This window comes from Nothoprocta perdicaria, unplaced genomic scaffold (assembly GCF_003342845.1).
Source record: "Nothoprocta perdicaria isolate Ctin4 unplaced genomic scaffold, notPer1 scaffold_6, whole genome shotgun sequence".
Classification (NCBI taxonomy): Eukaryota; Metazoa; Chordata; class Aves; order Tinamiformes; family Tinamidae; genus Nothoprocta; species Nothoprocta perdicaria.
Window position 1 is genome coordinate 5,275,733 of NW_020455865.1, and position 11,014 is coordinate 5,286,746.

The 11,014-nt window shown below is 69.5% G+C and overlaps 1 protein-coding gene across 1 annotated transcript in view; it reads right to left on the minus strand.

Annotated features, from left to right (window-relative positions):
* Window positions 1–593: 593 nt before the first annotated feature.
* SH2D3C (SH2 domain containing 3C) overlaps window positions 594–11,014 on the minus strand; it is a 19,156-nt gene continuing 8,735 nt past the window's right edge. Inside the window, exons 4-12 of the mRNA XM_026049332.1 lie at window positions 6,052–6,180; window positions 5,316–5,764; window positions 3,984–4,108; window positions 3,151–3,716; window positions 2,566–2,681; window positions 2,273–2,444; window positions 1,551–1,662; window positions 910–1,116; window positions 594–820 (exon numbers count right to left, since the gene is read on the minus strand). Coding sequence (XP_025905117.1) covers window positions 645–820; window positions 910–1,116; window positions 1,551–1,662; window positions 2,273–2,444; window positions 2,566–2,681; window positions 3,151–3,716; window positions 3,984–4,108; window positions 5,316–5,764; window positions 6,052–6,180 — 2,052 coding nt within the window. The 3' untranslated portion in view covers window positions 594–644. The remainder of the gene's footprint in view (window positions 821–909; window positions 1,117–1,550; window positions 1,663–2,272; window positions 2,445–2,565; window positions 2,682–3,150; window positions 3,717–3,983; window positions 4,109–5,315; window positions 5,765–6,051; window positions 6,181–11,014) is intronic.

Here is an 11,014-nt window from a genome sequence, read left to right on the forward strand (position 1 = left end):
CGTGCCTAAGAGAGGGCGGTGCACAAGGGTGGGGGCGTGGCCAAGGGATGAGGCGGAGCTAAGGGGCGAGGCGGGGCTAATAGGCAAGCGCCATAACTAATATGCGGGGGCGTGGCCAAGAGTCAAGGGGCGTGGCTAAGACACGGCCAGAGGATAAAGATAGGGCTAGGCTAAGGGAAAATGGGCGTGGCTAATACCATGGGGCGTGGCCAGTGTCTTGGGCGTGGCCGGGAGGGGCCCCACGTTCCCGCCCTCCCCGCAGCTGGGTCCGGGCGGCCCATGGGGACACTCGGGGCTCTGCCCCCCCGCTCCAGCCCTGGGTGACAGGGGCACCGTGGGGTGAGGGGGCTCCACCCCCCAGGAGCGCAGACTCGGGTGAGGAAGAGCATAAAAGTTTATTGGCCGTGGGCCCGCGCTATGTACAGTATTTACAGGAGCAGGCGCTCGGCCTCGCTATTTACACCCCGAAAGGCCCCGCGCGCGGCCGCGCGGCGCCGCCTCGCAGAGCTGTGCACGAGCGGGGACACGGGGAGCGGGGCGGACGGGCCGGGGGCGCGAGGCGCCCGCGCGGGCCGGGCTGCCCGCGCGGCCCCTCCGGCGTCCCCGGGATGCTCCCGGTCCCGGCGGCGCGCGCCGCGGGGCGCCTACAGCTCGCTGAAGCGCACGGCGGGCTCCAGCTTGTGCGAGAGCGCCGTGAGCACCTTGTCGAACTTCTCGTAGCGCTCGGCCTGGCCGCTCTCAGCCCCGCGGCTGCCCCACAGCAGCCGCAGCTGGAACTCGGTGCTGAAGATCTCCAGGAGCTCCGCTTTGCCCTGGAAGCCTGCGGAGGGCGCGGGACGGAGGGRCTGAGCGAGGGCAGCCCGGCCCCACGGGGCGCCCTCCTCCCCGTCTGCGCCGGCGCCCGCTTACCCTGCAGCTTCCCCGCGGCGTTGGTGTGGTAGAGGCCGCCGTGCTGCGCCACGGYGCGCGCCGCCTCCAGGTGCGCCATGAGCACCTCCACGCCGCTCTCCGCCTGCTCCCAGGGCTCGGCGCGCTCCGGCAGGGCCGCCTCCCGCTCCAGCAGCGTCATGAGCGGCACCACGTGAGGAAACGTCGTGTTGCTCAGCGGCGGCCCCTCTGCGGACGGAGACGTGTCTGTGTCCCGGCGAGGCGGGTGCTGCTCCGCGCCCCCGCGCCTCCCTCCCCAGCGGCCTCTGGAGCCCCGGCTGCCGCCCGGAAACGGGAGCCGCTTTGGAGATGGCTCCATTCCCTGGGGCCGTCCCCGCATTGGGCACCAGTCCCTTGCCCCAGTCCGTGGGGTCGCATCCTGCAGTTGGGAGCAGCCTGGGTGGCCCTGCGCACGGAGCGGCTTGGCCCCGTGTGCGCCCAGCCATGGGATCCGCTTCGGTCTGAAGCGTCCCGGGGAAGGGAGGGCAGCCGAGGCCGCCGCCGGGGACGTGGATACAGGGTGCCCCACGGGCCRGAGCACCCGGCTCGGGCCGGGACAGGGATGGGGCACCTCGACTCGCCCCCGTCCGCGARGCTGTGAGTGGGGGCGTCACTCCCGGTACCTTTCCCTTCGTTGAGGCTCTTCAGGAAGGGCTTGAGCTTCTTCTCGTAGAGGACGGCGCCCTCCGTGTGCCGCTGCCGCAGCGCCACCCACGTCTGCTCCAGCCGCGCGATCTGCAGGGACGGGCGGCGGGAAGCGCTTGGCAGCGCCGGCAGCGGCACCCCAGTCTGCCCCTCGCCCCGCCGCGACTCGCACGCCCCGCGTGGGGGCTGCCCCACCGGCCGCTTCCCCCGTGTCCCGGTGGCCTTGGGGACCCCRCGCGGAGCAGACCCGGGCGGGCGGGGGCAGCCCCTGCAGCTCCTTTGTGCTGCAGGAAGCGAGGCTTCCCAGCCGGGCATCCTGCAAAAGGGAATTTCCATCCCCTTTCATCTCGAAGAGGAGCGGCAGGGGCCCGGAGCGGCCCCGAGCGCCGTGTGCGGCACCGCAGGGCACAGTCATTTCCACCCAGGAACAGAGCCCAGCGCAGAACAAAAGCAGCCGACCGCGGAACAGCGAGCGGCTCCCGGCGGGACGCGGCCGCGCGCCGGGGAGGAGGCAGCTCTTTCCCTTCCCCGCCAACGCCCCGGCGGATGCGCCCCCCCTGGCCCTTCCCTTGAGCTTTTCTTCCTCCTCCCAGGCAGGGAGGCATCATATCCCGCCGGGTCCCAGGATGGGGACACGGGGACATCCCGGGACGGGGATGGATGGGGCGGGGGGAGGAGGGCACGCTGAGTGCCCCGGTACCTGCGTCATTTCCAGGGCGTTCATGACGGCGGCGAAGCTGAACATGTTGCCCATGGTGCTCTTCAGCTCGGCCGCCAGCTGGATGCTCTTGTGCAGCAGGGCCGCCCTCTCCTCCGTGCTGCCCGTGCAGCCCAGGATGTCCACGGCGATCATGATGGACATGGTGTGAAACCTGCCGCGAGGGGACAGCGGCGGTCGGCCCCGGGACATGGAGGGGTCGGCTCCGCGCTGTGTCCCCGCGCAGCCGGAYGCCCCCGGAGCCGAGGCCACGCGGTGGGACCCCCTGGCCCTACCGTTCGAGCAGGTCGAGCCGCAGCTGGTGGCCGTGGGGCAGCGTGAGCAGCTCCATGCCGGAGCTCACCCCCATGAGCCGCTGCATCTCCGTGCTAACGCCCAGGATCCTGGCGACCTGGCAGGGAAGCGGAGAGTGGATTAGGCTCTGCTAAGGAGGGGCCAAAGGGACCTTGGGCATCTGACCCCCTCCTGCATCACCACCAGCCCGGGCTCCCCCTGCCCGGGACTGGCACAGGGCTGGAAGAGCCACATGGGATGCTGAGTGCGGGGYGGGTGCTCCGTGCTTAGGGGTGCTCTGCGCTCAGGGACAGTCCATGCCCAGGGATGCCCCACGCCCAGGACGCTCCATGCCCAGGGACACTCAATGCCCGGGAATACTCTGTGCTCAGGGATGCTCCGTGCCCAGGTTGCTCCATGCCCAGGGACAGTCCATGCCCAGGGACACTCCGCGTCCAGGGATACTCCGTGCCCAGGGCTGCACTCAGGGGATGCTCTGGTCCCACACTAGCCCTCCAGGCTCCGGAGCCGCCGCAGCAGTGGTGCCAAGGCTGGCAGTGCCGCCCACGCCGCCTTGCCAGCCGTACCTGGCAGTCCACTTTGGTGATGTGTTTGGCGAGGGTCTTCGCGTCCACCTCGGCCAGCAGCTCCTTGACCTTCTTGAGCACGGCCATCTCCAGCGGCTTGTTCTCCAGCGGGATGAGCAGCGACTGGAAGGCCGCGGGGTGGAAGGACGAGCCCGTCTCCGTGATGGGGGGCACAAAGGCCCTGAGGTCCAGCTCTCCCTTCGGGCGCTGCCCGGCCTCGTCGCCGGCGCCGCTCTCCACAGTCCCTCTCTGCCCTTCCTCCACCTTTAGCCTCTCCACGTAGCTCTTTGYGGGGAGCTGCTTGGCGTCTGGAGTCGCCCGTTCTCTGCTGCCGGGCGAGCCGGGGTGCAGCTGGCAGTAGTGGCCGGCGTCGGGGTCGCTGTAGCTGCTGAGCGAGGGCGAGGGCGAGGCGCGGGCGTAGCCGTGGCAGGGGCTGGAGTGGGCGCTGTGCGCGGGCTCCGCCGCCGCCCTGCTGCTGCGCGGGCACAGCTGGGGCTCGCTGCACCTCCTGGGCGCCGCGGGCGCCGGCGCCGCGGCCGGGCAGCCGGGCGGCTTTAGCCGCGTGACTGCGGGGACGAGGAGAGGGCCTGTTAGGAGCGCGCGGGGGCACCGACATGCAGCAGCCCGGGGACCCCRCGGCCCGAGGCTCCCTATGACGGTCAGGAGGGTGCCAGCCCCGTGCCGGGGCAGCGGAGCACGGGCAGGGGTCCTGGCAGGCCGGGCAGCGCTCCAGAGCAGGGGGTCTAGCCCAGTGCTCTGTGTGTGACCCCAGCACCACGTGCAGCCCGGCCCGTGTCCCCACCGTGCCCACCAGGACACAGGGCGCTCCCTACCTGTGCTGTAGGCGGGCGACGCGGGGTGCTCGGAGATGGGGGACATCGGGGAGTGCAGGTCTTGGATCTGGTCCACGCTCACGGCGCAGTTGCGGATGGTGTCTCTGTGGTGCGGCAGGGACACGCTGCGGAGACGGGCACGGCTGAGGCTCCACAGGCAGGGACGTGCACCAAGGGGCTGGCGCGGGGCCGTCACGGGGCTCCCCGCTCCCACCGCTGCGGGACCTGCACCCCATCTGTGACCCAGGGTGCTCCCCCAGCAAGGGGGCCCTGGCGTTGGGCTCCAGCGCCCYGACACGTTGGCGGTGCCGGCAGTAACGGGCCCAGCTGGAGCAACGAGCGGGCCCTCCCGCTGCTGGGGGAGGCCGGTCTGTGCCCAGATAAATTGGAGACCTCAGGAGAYACCTGGGGGCTGGAGAGCAGCAGGGGGGAAGGAGGTGGTAGGTGCTGCTGGGGGTGTCATGGGGCTTCCTGGGGTGCTGTGGGGACACRGGCTGTGCAAGGGGAGAGCTGGGCACGCGTCTCCTTCCACACTGCCTGGCTGTGGCTGCGCTGCTCTGTGTTCCCGCCCGGGCTCTACATGACTCACCAGAGTGGCAGCTCCCCGAGCCTGGCAGAGGTGCCAAGCGCCCGCGGCACGTGGGGCTCCTGAGGAGCCGGGGGGCTGCACCTGGCACGAGCCCGGGCGCCTGCGAGGGGCGGCGGGGGCTGCGGCGTGAAGTGACACACGTGGCGGGTCTCGTGTGTGACCTCCCTGCGGTGGCAGGAGGCCGGGGAGCAGCCTCGGCCACAAGCAGCTGGCGGGGAAAGGGGGGGAAGCCGYGCGGGGCTGGGCTCTGCTGCTGGGAGCCTTCCTTTCCGCAATGGGTGAGGGTCTCCTCCCAGTGTGTTTTACCCTGCCCTTGGACTGGGAAGGCTGAGGTGGGGTGAGAAAGCAGCCTGATCGCAGGAGAGGCTGGGGAGCTGCTCTTGTAGCTGCCCTGGGTTGGGATGCCCGGCCAGGGACGCGGCCCTTGGTGGCTGGGACTGGCTCCTCTCTCGTGTCTGCCTGGCCGTGAGGGCTGATGAGCCCAACAAACTGCTAGTCCTGGACCTGGTGGCTGTAAATCCCTCGGTCTGGGACAGCGGGCTGGTGTGCGCTCGTGTGCAGCTCCTCACRGAGAGCTCCCGGGGTCCAGCTGGGCACCAGGGCCTCCCCACTTGTCTCTCCTGCTCCTTCTGTGCCCAAGCTGTGACCGTTTCCATCCCCAAGCCCCGGGGAGCCGCTGGCTCTGCCCCTTCCCCRGGGACCGTCCCCGAGCCCGGCTACCCCGAGCTGAGCGCGGCCCTCACCTGCTGGGGCAGCCCTCGGCCCTGGTGATCTTGTCCGCCGTCAGGCCGTCCGTCATGGTGATGCTGCGGCGCTTTATGTGCCCCCCTTTCTGCGTGGTGGGGCTGTGGGCGCCGCCGTGCTTCCCGCTGCCCAGTCCATAGCTGGCTTCCAGGTAGCGCAGCGGGAACGTGCGGTTGATGGGGCAGTAGAYGATGGCCCCGCTCTGCTCGGAGATGGGCCTGCGGTTGCCCACGTAGAAGCGGACGAGGGCGGGCACGTTGTCGAAGCTCTCCTGCTCGAAGAGGTACTGGATGCGGGTGCGGCTGTCGCTGGACTTCACCGTCGCCTTGTTGATCTTGAAGTGCAGCGGCTCGTTGCGCCAGCGGCACGTCAGCACATAGTCGCCCAGGCTGGTGAGCGAGTCGCGGATGAGGAAGTCYCCGTTCCTCTGCACCAGGCTCTCCGACACCTGCCGGGGCGAGACACCGCCTCAGATGGGACTCTGAGGCCCACGGACTTGTGTGGGGACCGGGCAGGGGGTGAGGTGGATATTCCACCGAGGAAAGGGTAACGTGGAGCCTCAGCTGCTCCCTGTWCGAGCGGCCAGAGGCCTTCACGGTGGTCTGTGTGACCTGCTCCCTTGGTGGCCCGTGACGGATGCCCCCAAACGGTGCTGGCCCGAGGCCGGGTGCCGGGGCGCTCGGGGTGCTCCGTGGCGGCAGCCCAAGGCGGCGGAGCCCGCGCGGCCGCGCTCACCTCGCGCGGGATGCGGCCGTGGTACCACGCGTGGCTGCGCAGGTCGCTGCTGCTCAGCTTCAGCTCCTCCTCCAGCTCCTTGTGCAGCTTCTCCGGGGACGAGTCGAGGATGTATTTCTCCTTGGAGAACTACGGAGCAGAGAGAGGGCGTCAGGTGGGGCCCCTGCCCTCCCTGAGGGACATCGCGGTCCCCGTGAGACCCCGTCCCCCCTAAGGAAACGTGGCAAGAGGAAGCAGCAGTCTGTCCTGGCCGGGGCAGCTGCCAGGCCTCCCTGCACTCCCGCTTCCCGGGGCCACGTGTCCCCCGGRTCCCCCATGGCAGCGCTGGCAGCTCTGCCACCGGGGCCACTTGTGTCACTGCCCACCACGATGGGGCCAGCAGGAGCTGGGGGCAGCGGCACGAGGCTGCGTCTCTCACATGGGGACCGGTGGTGCCACCTGGCTGGGGACRGCTGGATGCCTCCCCCAGGGAACGGGTGACTTGGTGCCGTGTGGGGATCTCTGTGCACGCGGCTGCTCCGTCTCGGCAAAGGATGAGGATGGGCAGCGACTGCAGAAGGTCRGGTCCTGCCACCAGGAGCACCTTCCCCCGCGGTGACCGCAGGGAATGTCTGCGTGTCCCCAAGGTGCCTGAGYACCGCGTCCTCCACAAGCTTCCCCCTGCCCCAGCCTGGAGCTTCACAGGTGAAGCCGTTTGCTGGTGGTCGCATCCTGCCCGTGCCCACCCTGAGGCCGGGCGGCAGGAGCTGCGAGGAGGAGCCTCCCCCTCGGCCACATCTGCCACAGCGTTGCCCCCAAGGGGTTAACGTGGCCCGGTGCTGTGAATAGGAATGACAAGCGCCCAGGGGAACCTTGTGCATCAAGAGCAGCTCTTAGTGGCACGGCTGCACCTGAGCCTACGGGATGCGATTCCCCCGCTCCGCTCCCCTGGAGAGCCRAGGGATGGCGTCATGTCCCCGTGGGGCTGCTCCTGCCATGGAGCCGGGAGAGGATCCCGGGAATCCGAGCCCTGGGTGCTTGTMCAGGGCCTTGAGCATGGCCCTGGGGTTGCTGTACCCCTCGAGCTTGCTGTCATTGCCACCGCCCAGCGTGGTGTCCGGGGCTTGTGTCCACCCGGGGCTTGCTGAGCACATGGCATGGAGTCAAGGAAAGCCTGTGGTGGTGGCARCGCCAGGAGGGACCCACAACTTGGTCCCCAGTGGGACAGGATGGGCACGGGTTTGAGAACAGCTCCTGACCACTCCATTCTGGTGCTGCTAAAGCTTTGGGGCTGGTTCCCCTGGAGCATCGGGGGCTACAAGCCCCTGTCCTCCACGCTCAGGCCACTCCGCGTGTCCCCTACGCCGCACTCGGCTGCCTGCCCTGCAGGGGCTGCCCCTCCTCAGGGCCTGGGGCGAAGCCCTCAGTGGGTTTCTGCCCCTGCTACCCCCTCCGTGGGGCAGCCGCTGACCCTGGAGCTCTTGGATTTGGGCTCCTAGCTAGGGAGGACACGAGGACACAGAGCTGCCCGGTGCCCGGCTCTGTGTGACGCGATGGGGCCGGGGAAGCTGCCGGCCGAGAGCCGCCGTTCCCGCCGCAGACCGAGCCCTCCCACAAAGAGACGGTGGTGGCGGTGGCGCCGAGGCCCGGCTGCGTCCCGGGGGGCTGAGGCCGTTGCTGTAGCAACTCCCCGCTCCACCGGCCCCCCGCCCGGCGCTCGCGGCGGCTCCGTCCCCGGCGAGAGGCTCCGCCGCCCCCGGAGCATCTCCGGGGCTGGAGGAGGGAAGGCCCCCCGGCCCCGATGGCGCCGCTGCCGTTCTGGGCTTGAGCAGCTCCCTTCAGTTCCCTTCCGTGCCTCTGTGAGAGCTTGTGCTCGTGCCCTTGGTCTGCTCCGGAGAATGCTGCCCGAGCTGAGCGCGGAGCGGCCGGGAGCCGCCGTCCCCCCCGGAGAGGGGATTAGCGCCCGCTGCGCTGCGCCRTGCAGCTGGGTTTTCCCCCAATGCTCCCCATGCAAATATGCAGGATAACAAACAAAACCAGCTGAGCGCTGCCCGCCGTCTCCAAGCCGGGATTTGGGCAGCAGCCGGACGGCGGTGGTGCCAGGACYGGGTGCCCAAGGAGCAGGAGGGAAGGGGAGGCTGGGGAGAGGTGAGGAGGATGCCGGYGAGCACAGGGTGCCATGAGCTGCTGTTCCCAGCCACACAGAGAGCCCCGTCCCTGCAGCTGGGGAGTCACCAGAGAGGCCCTGAGAGGTGCGGGGCCGCGCACCGCGGGTTTCCAGCGCTCTGCCAACGCACGGAGCTGCTGCCCRAGTTGCCCAGCCGCTCCACGCGGGTGCTGAGCCGGCCCGAAGCGCTGGTATGGATGTGCTGGGATGCTCTGGAATTGCGGCCTGGGCGTCCCCGGCAGGGGCCGTGGTGCCAGCTGGCCGGCAGCCGGCGCGCGCGGCGAGGCAAGGCGGTGCGGGCCGGGCCGCGGCCGCCAAGCGCGTGTCGGAGCGTCTTCCTCAAGAGGCACCACTCGGCGCTCGCCGCCGTGCCAAGAGGACGCAAAGAGACGCACGGGCTCCGGCACAAGAGCGCCAAGGAGCTGGCGACAGGACGTGCGGCCCGTAGCGCCCGGCCGGGCGCGGGGTGCTGGGCCCGGGCTCAGCCTGCGCAGGGAGCACCGAGGCCTCTCCCAGGTGAGTGGGAAGAAGCGGGACCAGAGCAGCTCTCGGAACCAGCCCCACCAGCCAAACCAGCTCGCGGGCCAGGCGCTGCTTGAGGAATCCCTGTCAGCTGCCGCGGTGGCTTGGCTGGGAAGGGAGGGCTCCTGGGACACCCCATGGGCTCCATCACAGCGCCGGCACGGGGGGATCACCCCTTCCTGAAGGGGGTTTTCCCCCCGACTTGTTGCTGCCCACAGACACAGGGCCTGGGAAGCAGAATCAAGCAGCAGCAGCCACTGGGGCTGGTGCAGGGGGAAAGAAGGCACCGGAATCGGGTCTCGCTCTCGCCCCTCGCTCTTGGCTACTGGCCCCAGGCCACTTGATTTGGCCGCATCTCACAGCACAAGCTCCTGGTGCTGGTGTCCTGGTGAATGTGGTGACCACCCTGTGCATCACCCATTCTGAGRGTGCCTCACTCACCGAGCCACCTGCTAGGCCCTGTCCGACCTCCCCAGGCGCCCAGGAAGCACTAGGCCATCCCTAGTGACCGCGACATGGGAATCCCACCGTGAACCTGGTGCTGTGAAGGCCCTGCTTGTTATGGGCTTCCCTGCGAATCAGTCAGTCCAACCACTCTTGGGGCCTACAGGACACAGGAATTTGTTCCTCTGTCCTGTCTTGCGATGACTTGGGGGATCCGAACGGCCCCCAAGGTGGCACCAAGCCACCTATCCCCAAAGCGGATCAGCGAACGCCTCCTGCACCCTCCACGTCTCCGCTGCTCCCTGGTGAAGGGGCAGCCCTTGATTCAAGGGCTCGATCCCGGCTGCCCGCGGGTCCCTCCTCTCCCCACCTCGACCCTTTGCGGCAGCCCGGCTGCGGGGTGGGATGCAGCGAGGTGCTGGTGACCATAGGGTGCTGTAAGGGGGCACAAGCACCCCGAGGAGCGCGGCCGGGGCTGCCCGGGGGGAGTGGGTCCGTGGCGCAGCGACGGGGCGTGCGTGTGCACACATTTCCATCCATCTATATGTTAGTTATCTCACTCCGAGACGGCGGCCGCCACTGCTGCATCCCTTTTCGGAGCTGCTATTGGCCAGAAATGATGTCAGTGCTTCCCAGGCTGGGTGCTCTGCCATTGGCGGCGAGCGGGGATGCGGCTGGCAGCTGGAAGCGCTCCAGTCATTCACGGCCACTTCGGTGTGGGTTTGCCGGGCACGCTCGGCCACAAATAGGTGGCAAAAGGTGCCGTGGGACCAGGTGAGCAACCAGGGCTCCAACTGGGGATCCTGCTGCAGCCAGGATCCTCTCTAGCATCCCCGCATGAGGACCAGGCACCCACCTGTCTGGCCCTTGTTCTGGCAGCAGCGGCTGGTCGCAAGCACCCTATTAACCCCAACGCCGCCAAGCGCCTCCCCCTTGGCTCCTCGGTGGCCTTTGGGCCACCAGAACCAGCTCGTCGGCTTTTCTCCCCCCCGGACTAGCAGCCAAAGTGCCTGGCTTCACCGTGGGCTCAGCGGCGATCACGGCACAGCTTGAAACGCCGCTCCTGGGCTCCGTCCTCCCCGGCGTGATCGCGGCCCGGCGCCTCCAGCGCTGGGCAGGGGTGGGGAGGGAGGCTGCCAGCTCTCCTGGCTGCTCCGTGCTCCTCTCCCACTTAACTTGCAGCGCGTCAGTAGCTCCTGCTTGAGAYGCGAGCTGCTTGGCTCGCGCAAGCCTGGGCTCTAACTTGGCGCGCGTGGGAACGGAGCCGCCGGCTCCCAGTGTTTTGCTCTTCCTCAACCTGGGTGACTGCAGGAGTCCAAAAATAGGAGACTCAGACTCGGGCCGCGACAGCGCCGGCGCGGGAAGGGTCACAGCACAGGTGACAACGCGCGGCAGCTCTTTCTAASCAAAGCCAGGGCTGTGCAGAGCAGCACGGGGGGAGAAGGGCCGAGGGGCCGCGCTCTGCTTGGGGTCCCATCCCATCTCAGCTCCCGGATCACCTCCGGAGCGGCGCTGGGGCATTCAGGGGAAGCCAGAGGCTTCCCTGCACGTGCTGCCGTGTTGCCCGGCAGGTTCCCTCCCTTCAGGGACGCCGGTGCGTCCCAGGCCCCGGTGAGACGCGCGGCTCCACGGGGGCTCGGGCGCCAGTGCCCCAGGTGGGGTCCTCGGGGGCTCCGYGGAGGCTTCCCCTGTGCCCCCGACCCGGCCGCTCCCCTCGTGCATCCTCACGTTGCGTTCCCAAGCRCACCTCGGCGCGTGGGGGCCGCGGGCAGAGCCGCCGCGCGCCGGGGCGCTGGGGACAGGGACACGCAGCGCTGTCCCCTCGCGGGGAGCCGGGCCCGGGCCGCGAGG